This window comes from Chiloscyllium plagiosum, chromosome 9 (genome assembly GCF_004010195.1).
Source record: "Chiloscyllium plagiosum isolate BGI_BamShark_2017 chromosome 9, ASM401019v2, whole genome shotgun sequence".
Taxonomy (NCBI): Eukaryota; Metazoa; Chordata; class Chondrichthyes; order Orectolobiformes; family Hemiscylliidae; genus Chiloscyllium; species Chiloscyllium plagiosum.
Window position 1 is genome coordinate 71644131 of NC_057718.1, and position 14725 is coordinate 71658855.

Sequence of the window (14725 nt, forward strand, 5' to 3'; positions counted from 1 at the left end):
TCAATTGTACAATGGTCTTTGGAATATTTTTGATTAGCAGAGCTCAGATATCCTACATCCGAAGTTGCCTGTAACTTTTGTTCGTGGATGGTGAGTTGGGGGTGATGATGGCTCAACAATGTAGTGTTCGCAACACACCTCAACTGCTAACTTTAAAGTGGTCTGGACAGAAGCTGTCCAGTTGTTTCTGATAGCATAAACATCAAGAATCAAAGAACCCGGATTTAATGTGCCTGGAGAAAAAAAACCTATTCTACGCCGTTTCTGGTTAGGATTTGGGAGAATGTTGAAGAAAGATTTCCTTGGCCTTCAAAACAATGAATAGTTATGCCAAGAGAGAAAAAGGTAGCACTTCCGTATAACAGCTTTTACTATAAGCTATGTGGCTCGCTCTTGCACAGTCGCCACGTCACAGCTGCGCAATATGCTTTTGAGCAATCTTAGATCTTGTCTCCGCCCACTGTATCGCTCGTATTTACAGTGGCTCCTCCCTGAATACCCGCACCCCATTGCTCGCATCATGAGCCAAGAGGAAGATGTGGTCATCATAGGTGCTGCAAGAACACCGATCGGTAAGGACATTCGGTTTGGTGTAGGAATGGAGCGAACAAGTCGAGTCGGTAGCCATGTTGTAAAATTGTGAAACGACAGACGGGACTCTTTTTTGCTGTCATTTCGAATTGCCTAGAAAGCCGAAATCCGTGGCCTCTGTTGGGCCAACCGCAGCTCAGGAGACGGCTGGTAACCAATTGCACGTTCCCTATTAATCAAACTTGTTTCTCAGCTCAGCACCTGATTGGCTGTAGGGCCATTGTCTTTGTGTTTTCCTTGGAATTAATTCAGAGAGATAACAGCAACGAAACCTTTTAAACTGGACCCAAATATTCCAGTTTTTTCTAACACAAATCAATGTAGGTCTTTAATGTTAAAAGAGCGGCCCTATGTTCCTCTGGAACTGTGGCGACTTTACCTTATCTTCATTTACGAAAAGTATTTGGATAAATCCAGCATATTTGTATACCAATATATTGAAAGCTCTCTGTTGTATTTTCCAGGAATATATCTGTTGATCATATGAGTTCAGTGTGATCACAGCAGAATTTTACAGTGTTCTACTATGCTCAGTGTGTGTCATGAGGTGGTGCTTCCCTACTCCAGGCCTGGGTAGAGTATTCTGTCTAGCTACCTCCATATGGTTGTGCTTCTCTTAGCAGATTCAAATAAGAGGCCAGAAAGCAAGATGCCTTTAAATAGCCAATTTGGGGCCTTAACTGGGGCAAGGACAGATAGGATTGTCCTGGATCTTGTGTGTCAAGAGTGTGGTGCTGGAAAAGCACAGCAGGTCAGGCAACATCTGAGGAGCAGGAGAATCAACTTTTCAGGCATAAGCCCTTCATCAAGAATGAAGCATGTGGGTCGGGGCTGAGAGATAAATGGGATGGGGGGAGTGGGGGGCTGGGTTGGGAGGAGGTAGCTGGGAAAGTGATTGGTGGATAAAGGTGAGGGAGAAAAGGTGGTAGGTCAGAGTGGGCAGCGATGGACCGGTCTGGAGGGTGATGCTGAGTTTGGAGGCTTGGGACAGGGATAATGTGGGAGGATGGGAAATGAGGAAGCTATTGAAATCCACATTTATCCTGTGTGGTTACAAGTCCCCAAGGTGGAATATGAGGCATTCCACCTCCAGGTTTGACAGTGGAGGAGGCCCAGGACCTGCATGTCCTTGACGGAGTGGGAGGGGGAGGAAGAAATGTTCAGCCGTGGGGTTGGTGGGGATGGGTGTCCCAGAGATGTTCTCTGAAACGATCCACAAGAAGCTATCCTGTCTCCCCGAATATAGAGGAGACCACATCGGGCCCAAAGGACGCCGAAGATGACATAGGTAGAGGTACAGGTGAATTTCTGACAGATGACATGTGGGTGGCACAGTGGTTAGCACTGCTGCCTCAGCGCCGGAGACCCGGGTTCAATTCCCGACTCAGGCGACTGAATGTGTGGAGTTTGCACGTTCTCCCTGTGTCTGCGTGGGTTTCCTCCGGGTGCTCCGGTTTCCTCCCACAATCCAAAGATGTGCAGGTCAGGTGAATTGGCCATGCTAAATTGCCCGTAGTGTTAGGTAAGGGGTAAATGTAGGGGTATGGGTGGGTTGCGCTTCGGCGGGTCGGTGTGGACTTGTTGGGCCGAAGGGCCTGTTTCCACACTGTAATGTAATCTAATCTAAAAAAAATCTAATGACTCTATGACTTTATGTGGAAGGGGTCCCTTGAGGCCTTGGTTGGAGGAGATGGGAGTGGTGTGGTTGCAGGATTTGCATTTACTGCCATGGCAGGGAAAGGCGCCAGGAGTAGGGTGTGGACAAGGGAGTCGCAGAGGGAATGGTCTTTTCGGAACACTGATGGGGTGGGAAGGGATATTTTATCTCTGGTGGTGAGGTCTGTTTGGAAGTCATAGAGTCATTGAGAAATACAGCATGGAAATAAACCCTTCGGTCCTACTCGTCCATGCCGACCAGATATCCCAACCCAATCTAGTCCCACCTGCTAGCACCCGGCCCATATCCCTCCAAGCCCTTCCTATTCATGTATCCATCCAAATGCCTTTTAAATGTTGCAATTGTACCAGCCTCCACCACTTCCTCTGGCAGCTCATTCCATACACTTACCACTCTCTGTGTGAAAACGTTGTCCCGTAGGTCTCTTTTGTATCTTTCCCCTCTCACCCTAAACCTATGCCCTCAAGTTCTGGACTTCCCAACCCCAGGGAAAAGGCTTTGACTATTTACCCTATCCATACCCCTCATAATTTTGTAAACCTCCATGAGGTCACCCCTCAGCCTCCGACACTCCAGGGATAACAGCCCCAGTCTGTTCAGCCTCTCCCTATAGCTCAGATCCTCCAACTCTGGCAACATCCTTGTAAATCTTTTCTGAACCCTTTCAAGTTTCACAACATCTTTCCGATGGGAAGGAGACCAGAATTGCATGCAATATTCCAAGAGTGACCTAACCAATGTCCTGTACAGCCGCAACATGACCTCCCAACTCCTGTACTCAATATTCTGACCAATAAAGAAAAGCATACCAAACGCCATCTTCACTATCCTATCTACCTGCACACTCCACTTTCAAGGAGCTATGAACCTGCACTCCAAGGTCTCTTTGTTCAGCAACATTCCCTAGGACCTTAACATTAAGTGTATTTGCTAAGATTTGCTTTCCCAAAATGCAGCACCTTGCATTTATCTAAATTAAACTCCATCTGTCACTTCTCAGCTCATTGGCCCAACTGGTCAAGATCCTGTTGATATCTGTGGTAACCCTCTTCGCTGTCCACTACACATCCAAATTTGGTGTCATCTGCAAACTTATTGACTATACCTCTTATGCTCGCATCCAAATCATTTATGTAAATGACAAAATGTAGAGGACCCAGCCCCGATTCTTGTGGCACTCCACTGGTTACAGGCCTCCAGTCTGAAAAACAACCCACCACCACCCCCTGTCTCCTACCTTTGGGCCAGTTCTGTATCCAAATGGCTAGTTCTCCCTGTATTCCATGAGATCTAACCTTGCTAATTAGTCTCCCATGGGGAACCTTGTCGAAAGCCTTACTGAAGTCCATATAGATCACATCTACTGCTCTGTCCTCATCAATCTTCTTTGTTACTTCCTCAAAAAACTCAATCAAGTTTGTGAGACATGATTTCCCAAGTTTCGGGCAAAAGCCCTTCATCAGGAATACAGGCAGAGAGCCTGAAGCGTGGAGAGGAGGGTGGGGGTGGGGAGAAAGTAGCATAGAGTACAATGACTTTATGTGGAAGGGGCCCCTGAGCTGCCCAACATTTCAACTCTCCCTCCCACTCTGCCGAGGACGTGGAGGTCCTGGGCCTCCTTCACCGCCGCTCCCTCACCACCAGATGCCTGGAGGAAGAACGCCTCATCTTCCGCCTCGGAACACTTCAACCCCAGGGCATCCATGTGGATTTCAACAGTTTCCTCATTTCCCCTTCCCCCACCTCACCCTAGTTCCAAACTTCCAGCTCAGCACTGTCCCCATGACTTGTCCTACCTACCTATCTTCTTTTCCACCTATCCACTCCAACCTCCCCCCTGCCCCCGACCTATCACCTTCATCCCCTCCCCCAGTCACCTATTGTACTCTATGCTACTTTCTCCCCACCCCCACCCTCTAGCTTATCTCTCCACGCCTTCAGGCTCTCTGCCTTTATTCCTGATTCGGCTTTTGCCCGAAACGTCGATTTTACTGCTCCTTGGATGCTGCCTGAACTGCTGTGCTCTTCCAGCACCACTAGTCCAGAATCTGGTTTCCAGCATCTGCAATCATTGTTTTTACCCTGCATTTATTTCAGCCTAACGGGGAAGGCAGATGAACTCACGGCATGGTTAGGAACATGGGAAAAGGATATCATAGCAATTACAGAAACATGACTCAAGGATGGACAGGACTGGCAGCTTAATGTTCCAGGATACATATGCTACAGGAAGGAAAGAAAGGGAGGCAAGAGAGGAGGGGGAGTAGCGTTTTTAATAAGGGATAGCATTACAGCTGTGCTGAGGGAGGATATTCCCGGAAATACATCCAGGGAAGTTATTTGGGTGGAACTGAGAAAGAAGAAAGGAATGATAACCTTATTGGGATTGTATTATAGACCTCCCAATAGTCAGAGGGAAATTGAGAGACAAACTTGTAAGGAGATCTCAGCTATCTGTAAGAGTACTTAAGGTCGGGGATTTTAACTTTCCAAACATAGACTGGGACTGCCATAGTGTTAAGGGTTTAGATGGAGAGGATTTGTTACGTGTGTACAAGACAATTTTCTGATTCAGTATGTGGATGTACCTACTGGAGAAGGTGCAAACATTGACCTACTCTTGGGAAATAAGGCCGGGCAGGTGACTGAGGTGTCAGTAGGGGAGCACTTTGGGGTCAATGACCATCATTCTACTAGATTTAAAATAATGATGGAAAAGGATAGACCAGATCTAAAAGTTGAAGTTCTAAATTAGAGAAAGGCCAATTCTGATAGTCTTAGGTAAGAACTTTCAAAAGCTGATTGGGGCAGATGTTCGCAGGTAAAGGGACGGCTGGAAAATGGGAAGCCTTCAGAAATGAGATAATGAAAATCCAGTGAAAGTATATTCCTGTCAGGGTGAAAGGAAAGGTATAGGGAATGCTGGATGACTAAAGAAATTGAGGGTTTGGTTAAGAAAAAGAAGGAAGCATTTGTCAGGTATAGTCAGAATAGATCGAGTGAATCCTTAGAAGAGTATGAAGGAAGTAGGAGTATACTTAAGAGGGAAATCAGGAGGGCAAAACGGGTACATGAGTTAGCTTTGGTAAATAGAATTAAGGAGAATCCAAAGAATTTTTACAAATACATTAAGGACAAAAGGGTAACCAGGGAGAGAATAGGGCCCCTCAAAGATCAGCAAGGAGGCCTTTGTGTGGAGCTGCAGAAAATGGGGGAGATTCTAAATGAGTATTTTGCATCAATATTTACTGTGGAAAAGGATATGGAAGATATACACCGTAGGGAAATAGTTGGTGACATCTTGCAAAATGTCCAGATTACAGAGGAGGAAGTGCTGGATGTCTTGAAACGGGTAAAGGTGGATAAATCCCCAAGACCTGATCAGGTGTACCCGAGAACTCTGTGGGAAGCTGGAGAAGTGATTGCTGGGCTTTTTGCTGAAATATTTGTATCATCGATAGTCACAGGTGAGGTGCTGGAAGACTGGAGGTTGGCTAACATGGTGCCACTGTTTAAGAATGGTGGTAAGGACAAGCCAGGGAACTATAGACCAGTGAACCTGACCTCGGTGGTGGGCAAGTTGTTGGAGGGAATCCTGAGGGACAGGATGTACATGTATTTGGAAAGGCAAGGTCTGATTAGGGATAGTCATCATGGCTTGGTTGGGATCCAAGGGATCCTTCCATATCCATCACAAATTCACCTGCACCTCCACACACACCATTTACTGCATCCGCTGCACCCGATGTGGCCTCCTCTACATTGGGGAGACAGGCCACCTACTTGCGGAACATTTCAGAGAACATCTCTGGGACACCCGCACCAACCAACCCAACCACCTCGTGGCTGAAAACTTTAACTCCCCCTCCCACTCCGCCAAGGACATGTATCTCTGCCTCCACCCCCTCTCCGGCCTATCACCCTCACCTTAACCTCCTTCCACCTATCGCATTCCCAGCGCCCCTCCCCCCACGTCCCTCCTCCCTACCTTTTATCTTAGCCTGCTTGGCGCACCCTCCTCATTCCTGAAAAAGGGCTTATGCCCGAAACGTCGATTCTCCTGCTCCTTGGATGCTGCCTGACCTGCTGCGCTTTTCCAGCAACACATTTTTCAGCTCTAACCTCCCATCACCGTCTCTGGCAACCGACTAACCACAGACATATACTACAATCCCACCGACTCCCACAGCTACCTAGACTACACCTCCTCCCTCCCTACCTCCTGTCAAAATGCCATCCCTTATTCCCAATTCCTCCGCCTCTACCAGCCCTGTTCCCAGGATGACCAATTCTACCTTAGAGAGTCTCAGATGGCCTCCTTTTTCCATGATTACAACTTCCTCCACTTTACGCACCATTGCCCTTGAACCCCACCCCTCCCAACACAACAAGGACAGAACCCCACCCTCCCCCGGTCCTCACTTTCTACCCCATACAACCTCTGCATACAATGCGTCATCCTCTGCCACTTCCACCACCTCCAAACGGACCCCACCATCAGAGATATATTTCCGTCCCAACCCCTATCAGCGTTCCAAAAAAGACCATTCTCTCCGTGCCCACACCCCCACTCCTGGCACCTTTCCCTGCCACTGCAGGAAGTGCAAAGCCTGCACCCACATCACTCCCCTCACCTCCATCCAAGGCCCCAAGGGATCTTCCACATCCATCAGAAATTCACCTGTACCTCTACCAATGTCATCTAGTGCATCCTTTGCACCCGGTGTTGGTCTCCTCTACGTTGAGGATACAGGATGCCTTCTCGTGAATTGTTTCAGAGAATGTCTCTGGTGCACCCGTAATTACCAACCCCACCGCCCCATGGCTGAACACTTCAAACCCCTCCCATTCCATCAAGGACATGCAAGTCCTGGGCCTTCTCCACCAACAAACCGTTAACCACCCGATGCCTGGAGGAGGAATGCCTCATATCCTGCCTTGGGACCCTGCAACCACACAGAATAAGTGTAGATTTCAACAGCTTCCTCATTTCCCCTCTTCCCCCCCCCCCCCATTATCCCAGTCCCAAACCTCTAACTCAGCACCGCCCTCCGCACCCGTCCATCACTGCCCCCTCTGACGTATCACTTCCTCCCTCACCTTCATCCACCTATCACTTTCCCAGCTACCTCCCCCCAACGCACCCCCTTCCATTTATCTCTCAGCCCCAACCCACAAGCCTCTTTCCTGATGAAGGGCTTATGCCCAAAACATCGATTCTCCTGCTCCTCGGATGCTGTGCTTTTCTAGCACCACACTCTTGACTCTGATCTCCAGCTTCTGCAGTCCTCACGTCTTCCCTCCTGGACCTTGTGTGTCCCATGTAAATTGCTGGACAAATGGAGATAGGGATAGGGCTGATAGAAGGCTGTTTGAGAATTTTATAGGCTCATCCAGCCTACAAACTCTCCTTCAAGGAACAGTAAAAATTTCCCCTTGGAATTTGGGTACTGTTTGTGACCACAGACCAAGCTTCTGCAGGCACTACTTTATTAATAATACAGAGTTGCCAGCCAATCTGATTGGATTGCATCTGTCTGAGGTAGGGGTTCCATTTGGGTGAGGGGCAAAGTTGTTGTCTCTAGCCAATTAATACTCAGTGCCATTTGAAAAGTTTTGCCCATTGTTCCCGACACAAATGCTGGAGATATTTTGAGTGTATTTAACAAATTTCACCATGTGCTGCAGATTAATGCATTGTCTCTCAGAATCCAACTATCGTGCAGTTGTGAATGCATTTAGATACTACACTACTATGAATATGTACAATACCAATATGATTTACAAACTATAAAATCTTACTTTTTAAAGAAAACCACCTGAATTTAACTTCTGTTGGAGAGAGATATCAAAGAGGAGTCTTGGCTTCTGTGTCTAGCAGCACCAGTTGATCTTTTTCAGAGCTCTTTACCAATGGAACATAGGTCCTTGGATACAGTTTTCTCATGACTGGTTCTCTCAGCCGAGTACAACACTTTTTACTTTCCGCGTTACAATGATTACATGCAACATTTTTGTCATTCTTAAACACCCCCCCCAAATCTACACATCCAATCCTGTGAACACACAATCAATGATGGACATCTTTGTGGACAGCCCTAGGTCCTCCCATGACCTCATGATGTTCACCTTTATCACTGGGCCTTGAGATCTTACAATGCATCTCATTCAGTCACGTTCCAGCACTGACAGTTATACTCTTTCCCAGATACTTGCTTGCTGCATCAAGTTATTTTCAATAACTTGGATACTTGCTTATCACTAATGACTTTCAAATTCTGTTAGACAATTCATATTTTGTACTAATATTATAGGAGGTACTAAATGATGCTAATTTCTACCAATTGCTATCAAATTTGTAATATCAGTTCCAATGTAAAGTTAGTTATGTGTCAGGATATACAGTTACATCTAATATTATAATCCTTTGACAGCTGACAAATTGGGGAGCAGCTTCTCTGTCTTGTACTTGGGAGATCAAACAAACACAGTCTCTCTATGTTGCAGCTTTAAGTTGGTTCAAAACAGAGGTTTGATTTTTGGATGGGGCCCATTGTCTTTACTTAAAATACCTTTCACTCTAGTTTTTCCCACCAAACAAGATAGTGCACATTCAAATTCCAGTGATAAGGATGAAGTTCAATTATTTTTGCAGCTTTCTGCTTGCTGAGCTGAAGAGAACAGATGCTTAGGAGCAGAGTTCCAAAGACAAAGGAGTTGTTAATAGTGGTGAAAAGGAAAAGGAGATGTAAAATGGATGTAAATTAAGGTGTGAAAGGGAGAAAATAAGTACTGTCAACTGCTCGTAGGAATGTAAAGTAAACAAGATGCAAACAAGATGAAGCAAAGAATTGTGGATGCTGAAGATCTGAACCTGAAACAGAAATTACTTGGGAAATTCAGCAGGTCTGGCAGTATCTGTGGAGGGAAAGCAGAATTTACCTTTTGAGCTCAGTGACTGTTCTTTAGAACTCAATTTCAGAACATTTGGTTAAAAATCACACAACACCAGCTTATAGTCCAACAGGTTTATTTGGAAGTACAGTACTAGCTTTCAGAGCACTAAGCTGATGAAGGAGCAGCGCTTTGAAAGCTGGTACTTCCAAATAAACGTGTTGGACTATAACCTGGTGTTGTGATTTTTAACTTTGTCCACCCCAGTCCAATCCAGCATCTCTACATCAGTACATTTGAGAAGTTTTGTGAATCTGACTAGTCCTCAATTTGAAATCAGGTGATCATGGCAGTCATTTTACATCAATACTTTAAAAAAAATCACTTTAGTCCTTGAAAGTCAGAGATATTAAAAGTAAGATGATCAAAGATGAATATTGGTAGCCCATGTTTATCATTGTTGCATTAATCTGCTGTAGTGGTCAATAATCACTCTTCACTTGGAATGGTCTCCCATAAAGATATGTATGGAATTTCTTTAATGCGTAAATGAACCAAATGTTCTCCTGTGTTGGTATTTCTGATTGGATTTCTAATTTAAGGTTCTAATTCAGCTATCGATTTAATTGTGCTTGGCGACACCACAGAGCATCTGAGCTATTTCCTTTGAATGCACAATTGCGTATTCACAGAGGCAGCCTTGAAAGAGGAGAGCATTGGAGATGTACCAAGGGAGGAAGGAGCAACTGGGGTAGGACAAGGAAAGAGATGGGGGTGTGAAGGGAGGAGATCGGACTGAGACAGTGATTGCATCAGGGTGGGGGGGGAGAATTGGCTCACCATTCAGTTGGGATGGACAGAGTAGGGGGGAGAAAACTTCCCCACTGTCCCATCATGTCCTGTTTTCCCCTCTGCCCGTTGTCCTCTTCCCACACTAACAGCCCCACCTTTTCTCCTCTTCACTCCCCCACCACCACCCCAATTTGTTTTCCTGACTTCCCACCCATCCAGCCCTCCCATTCTGCTCCCCACCTTCAGCCCCATCCATGTTCCTTTGGCCTGATATCTGACGAAGGGTCACCAGACTTGAAACATGCACTTTTGTTTGTTTCCCACAGATGCTCCCAGACCTTCTGAGCTTCAGGAATTTCTGTTTTTAATTTAAATCTCAAGCATCTGCAGTTCTTTGTTTTATTCCAGTTTCAATATTGCGCCTGTGTCCTGTACATGTGCAATTCTGACTTTGCACATGACACAATAACATACGGTTTTTTGTGATGTGGTGTTGGATTGGATCTTGGATTGGGGTGGACAAAGTTAAAAATCACACTGCACCAGGTTATCGTCCAACAGATTTACCTGGAAGTACTAGCTTTTTTACAGGTTTTGTAACTATGTTCATGCATGTTTCAGAGTGAACAAACATATGCAGTTATCTGCAGTTCCAGTGTCAGCAAATACTGCATATTGATTTTCCCTTCTTGCATCAGAGCCATTTACAGCCAAGAAGCATACTGACCGGTTTCCTTCTGTTGTGATATAAACATTAGTACCATTTTACATACTTCGACTTTGGGTTTGCTCAAATTTCTCTCATCTGACCCGGACTGTTGGTGGGCAATGGATGGTTTCCGTGTTTTGATGCGAGTTATGAAAAAACTTGTGCACTAGATAAACAAATTGAAATTCTCAGCTCTTTCTTTTCTCTTGGGATTTCCATCTTAGATGTTTGTACTTTATCAGAATTTTGTACTTTATCAGAATTTAGTTTGACTTCTATCAGGTATATACATTGTTCCAAGGAATTGGCATATTGTCACCTCACAAAGGAATGTATGTGTTAAGTCATGGCGACACTTTTAGTCAGAAGGATGTCACTTGGTGCACTATTACCACACCAGCTCTCATTAGAGCAATCCACTGTTGACATTGAGGAACTCAGAAGGGAGTTATACAGGTTGAAGAACTATGAAATCTATCTTTTGAGTCTCAGCAGACTGATAGGAAGCAGTCAAGAGGAATATCAAGAGGTTCTTCCTCATCCTCAGAGGTGTTGAAAAGTTGGGAAAGAGACAGGGAAAATGACCAAATTTCAGCAACGGCATGTAGAACCTACTCCTGATGCACACAGTGGAAAGGAAGGGGGTTGGGGGGAATGGTATGTCAAGGAAGATCTCCAGGAAGGGTTTCTTGCATTTCTTCTTCCAGAAGGTGCACTCAGTGATTAGCAACCTCAAGGAAAAACATAGCTCAGTAACACGTTAGAGTGCAGGTTCATAGTTCCTTGAAAGTAGAGTCGCAGGTAGATAGGATAGTGAAGAAGGCATTTGGTATGCTTTATTGGTCAGAGTATTAAGTACAGGAATTGTGTGGTCCTGTTGCAGATGTACAGGATATTGATTAGACTATTTTGGAATATTGGTCTGCTTCCTATTGAAAGGATGTTGTGAAACTTGAAAGGGTTCAGAAAAGATTTACAAGGATGTTACCAGGGTTGGAAGATTTGAGTTATAGTGAGAGACTGAATAGGCTGGGGCTATTTTCCCTGGAGGGTCGGAGGCTGAGGGGTGAATAGAGAAAGTCCTATCCCTGGGGTGGGGAGTCCAGAACTAGAGGGCAGAATTAGATTTAGGGTGAGAGGGGAAAGATATAGTAGGGACCTCATGGGCAACTTTTTCACGCAGAGGAATATATGAAATGAACTGCCAGAGGAAGTAGTCGAGGCTGGTACAATTGTATCTGGATGGGTATATGAATAGAAAGGGTTTAGAGGGACCTGGGCCAAATGCTGGCAAATGGGATGACGTTAGGTTAGGATATCTATTTGGCATAGACAAGTTGGACCAAAGGGCCTTTTTCTGTGCTGTACATCTCTGACTCTATGACTTTAAAACATTATCTTTGTCTGACGTTTTGAGGATCAGCAAATCTTTCTATTCCAGACAATATGACATGATGCCCCCTGGCAGTACAGCCTTCTAATCGTTACTGTCCTTTGTCATGGAAGTCTTAAACCACAGCATGTCAGAGAGACTGGACTGGTCCTTTGAAAAGAATGAAACTCTTGGAACCGACGGCTATTGGCCAAGTTGTATTCAGTTGTGTGGGACTTGATTGGCCAGGACCTGATAAAGATGTGTGACAGTATGCACTGGCAGGTACCATGTGCGAATCCATGAGGAAAGGTATCATCTGCCTCGTAAACAAGTGGAAGGGGGAGAGGGAGGAAATTAGAAATTGAATATGAGTTACAAAATCCTACCTCAGGTCATCGCCAACTGTGCCAGGTCTACTCTGGGATTGGTGATTCACCCCAACCAATCCTGTGCTCTACTGGGCAGAAAGGTCTCTGCGAGTCTCATGCTCCTCAGGAATTGGATTGTCTACATACAGGACGGTGGGGTGGACATCTGCCTCAACAGTCTGCACTAGGAGAAGGCCTTCTTTTATGATATTGTACACCTACATGAGGGGTGTTCTGTCCAAAATGGACTTTGTGGAGGGAATCCACAATCGGATCTGACTACTTTACACTAACATCAGTAGTGTACTCTCGATCAGTGGGTGGGAATCAGAAAATTTCCTGATCAGATCAGGAGTCATGCAGGGCTGCCCACTCTCTCCCAATTTGTGTGTTGTATAAATCCTTTTGCCAATTCCATATGAAAGGATGCAAGCCTGAGAGGAGTGACTACACCAGGCAATGCAGGCATGCAGGTCAAAGCCTCCCTGTATATGGATGACATCACCGTTTTCTGCTTGAATCCACTGTCAGTGCACAGACTCCTGAGCATCTTCAAAAAGTCTGAACTGGCCCTGGGAGCCAAGGTTAATCAAGGTATGAGTGAGCCATGTTCTTTGGCAGCTGGGCTGACCAATCCTTTATCCCCTTCACTATCTAGATTTAGATTACTTTTAGATTTAGATTACTTACAGTGTCGAAACAGGCCCTTTGGCCCAACAAGTCCACACCGACCTTCCAAACAGCAACCCACCCAGACCCATTCCCTTACACTTACCCCTTCACCTAACACTACGGGCAATTTAGCATGGCCACTTCACCTAACCTGCACGTTTTTGGACTGTGGAAGGAAACCGGAGCACCCGGAGGAAACCCATGCAGACACAGGGAGAATGTGCAAACTCCACACAGACAGTTGCCTGAGGCGGGACTTGAATCCGGGTCTCTGGTGCTGTGAGGCAGCAGTGCTAACCACTGTGCCACTGTGCCACCCTTAAATCAGGACAGATTACCTGAAGGAATATGGTTGGAGGGGCCAGTATGCTAAAACTTGGGAGGAACGTTATGGTGAGGCAATAACTGGGCAAAGGGAGCATCACTCCATCTTCATTTCAAGTAAAAACCTAATCGTCGAGTGTGAAGTACTCTCAGTTGCTGTGTGTGGCGCAGGTTTGGCCCATTCCCTGAGCCTGTGCCACTGCAGTCACTCAAGTCATCTTCTACTTCATCTAGAGATCAAAGATGGACAGTGTGTGCAAAGTTCTGGATAAGGTGAGGGGATGTGGAAGTACCCAACACTAGTTGAAACTTTATTGCTGGAACAGCACGCTGTGTGTGGCGCAGGTTTGGCCCATTCCCTGAGCCTGTGCCACTGCAGTCACTCAAGTCATCTTCTACTTCATCTAGAGATCAAAGATGGACAGTGTGTGCAAAGTTCTGGATAAGGTGAGGGGATGTGGAAGTACCCAACACTAGTTGAAACTTTATTGCTGGAACAGCACAGCAGGTCAGGCAGCATCCAGGGAACAGGAGATTCGACGTTTCGGGCACATGCCCTTCTTCAGGAATGAGCAGAGAGTGTTCAGCAGGAGAAGATAAAAGGTAGGGAGGAGGGACTTGGAGGAGGGGCGTTGGAAATGTGATAGGTGGAAAGAGGTCAAGGTGAGGGTGATAGGTCGGAGTAGGATGGAGGCGGAGATGTCAAGAAGAAGACTGCAGGTCAGGAAGGGGTGCCGGGCTGGAGGGATCCGGCTGAGACAAGGTGGGGGGAGGGGGGATGAAGAAACTGGTGAAGTCCAAGTTCATCCCCGGCGGTTGGAGGGTTCCCAGTCGGAAGATAAGACGCTCCTCCTCCGACCGTCGCGATGTTGTGGTTTGGCGGTGGATGAGTCCAATGACCTGCATAAACTGGTCTCCCAGGAGGACCAGTTCAAAATACGTACAACACAGATGGCCTCCTTCTTCAAGGACCGCAATTTCCCCCCCGACGTGGTCGACGGTGCCCTCCACCGCATCTCCTCCACTTCCCGCCCCTCCGCCCTTGAGCCCCGCCCCTCCAACCGCCACCAGGACAGAACCCCACTGGCCCTCACCTACCACCCCACCAATCTCCATGTACAGCGCATCATCCGCCGTCACTTCCGCCACCTCCAAACAGACCCAGCACCAAGGATATATTTCCCTACCCTCCCCTATCAGCTTTCCGTAGAGACCACTCCCTCCGCGACTCCCTTGTCAGATCCACACCCCCCACCGACCCAACCACCACTCCCGGCACCTTCCCTTGCAACCGCAGGAGGTGCAACACTTGCGCCCACAAC

General features: G+C 46.5%; 1 protein-coding gene across 4 annotated transcripts in view; it reads left to right on the top strand.

Moving 5' to 3' along the window:
- The first annotated feature begins 409 nt into the window (after positions 1-409).
- The window catches only part of acat2 (acetyl-CoA acetyltransferase 2), a 107041-nt gene continuing 92725 nt past the window's right edge, over positions 410-14725 (top strand). For all 4 annotated transcript variants that reach the window (XM_043696187.1, XM_043696188.1, XM_043696189.1 and 1 more), the window contains exon 1: positions 410-572. In XM_043696187.1, coding sequence (XP_043552122.1) covers positions 425-572 — 148 coding nt within the window. In that variant the 5' untranslated portion in view covers positions 410-424. The remainder of the gene's footprint in view (positions 573-14725) is intronic.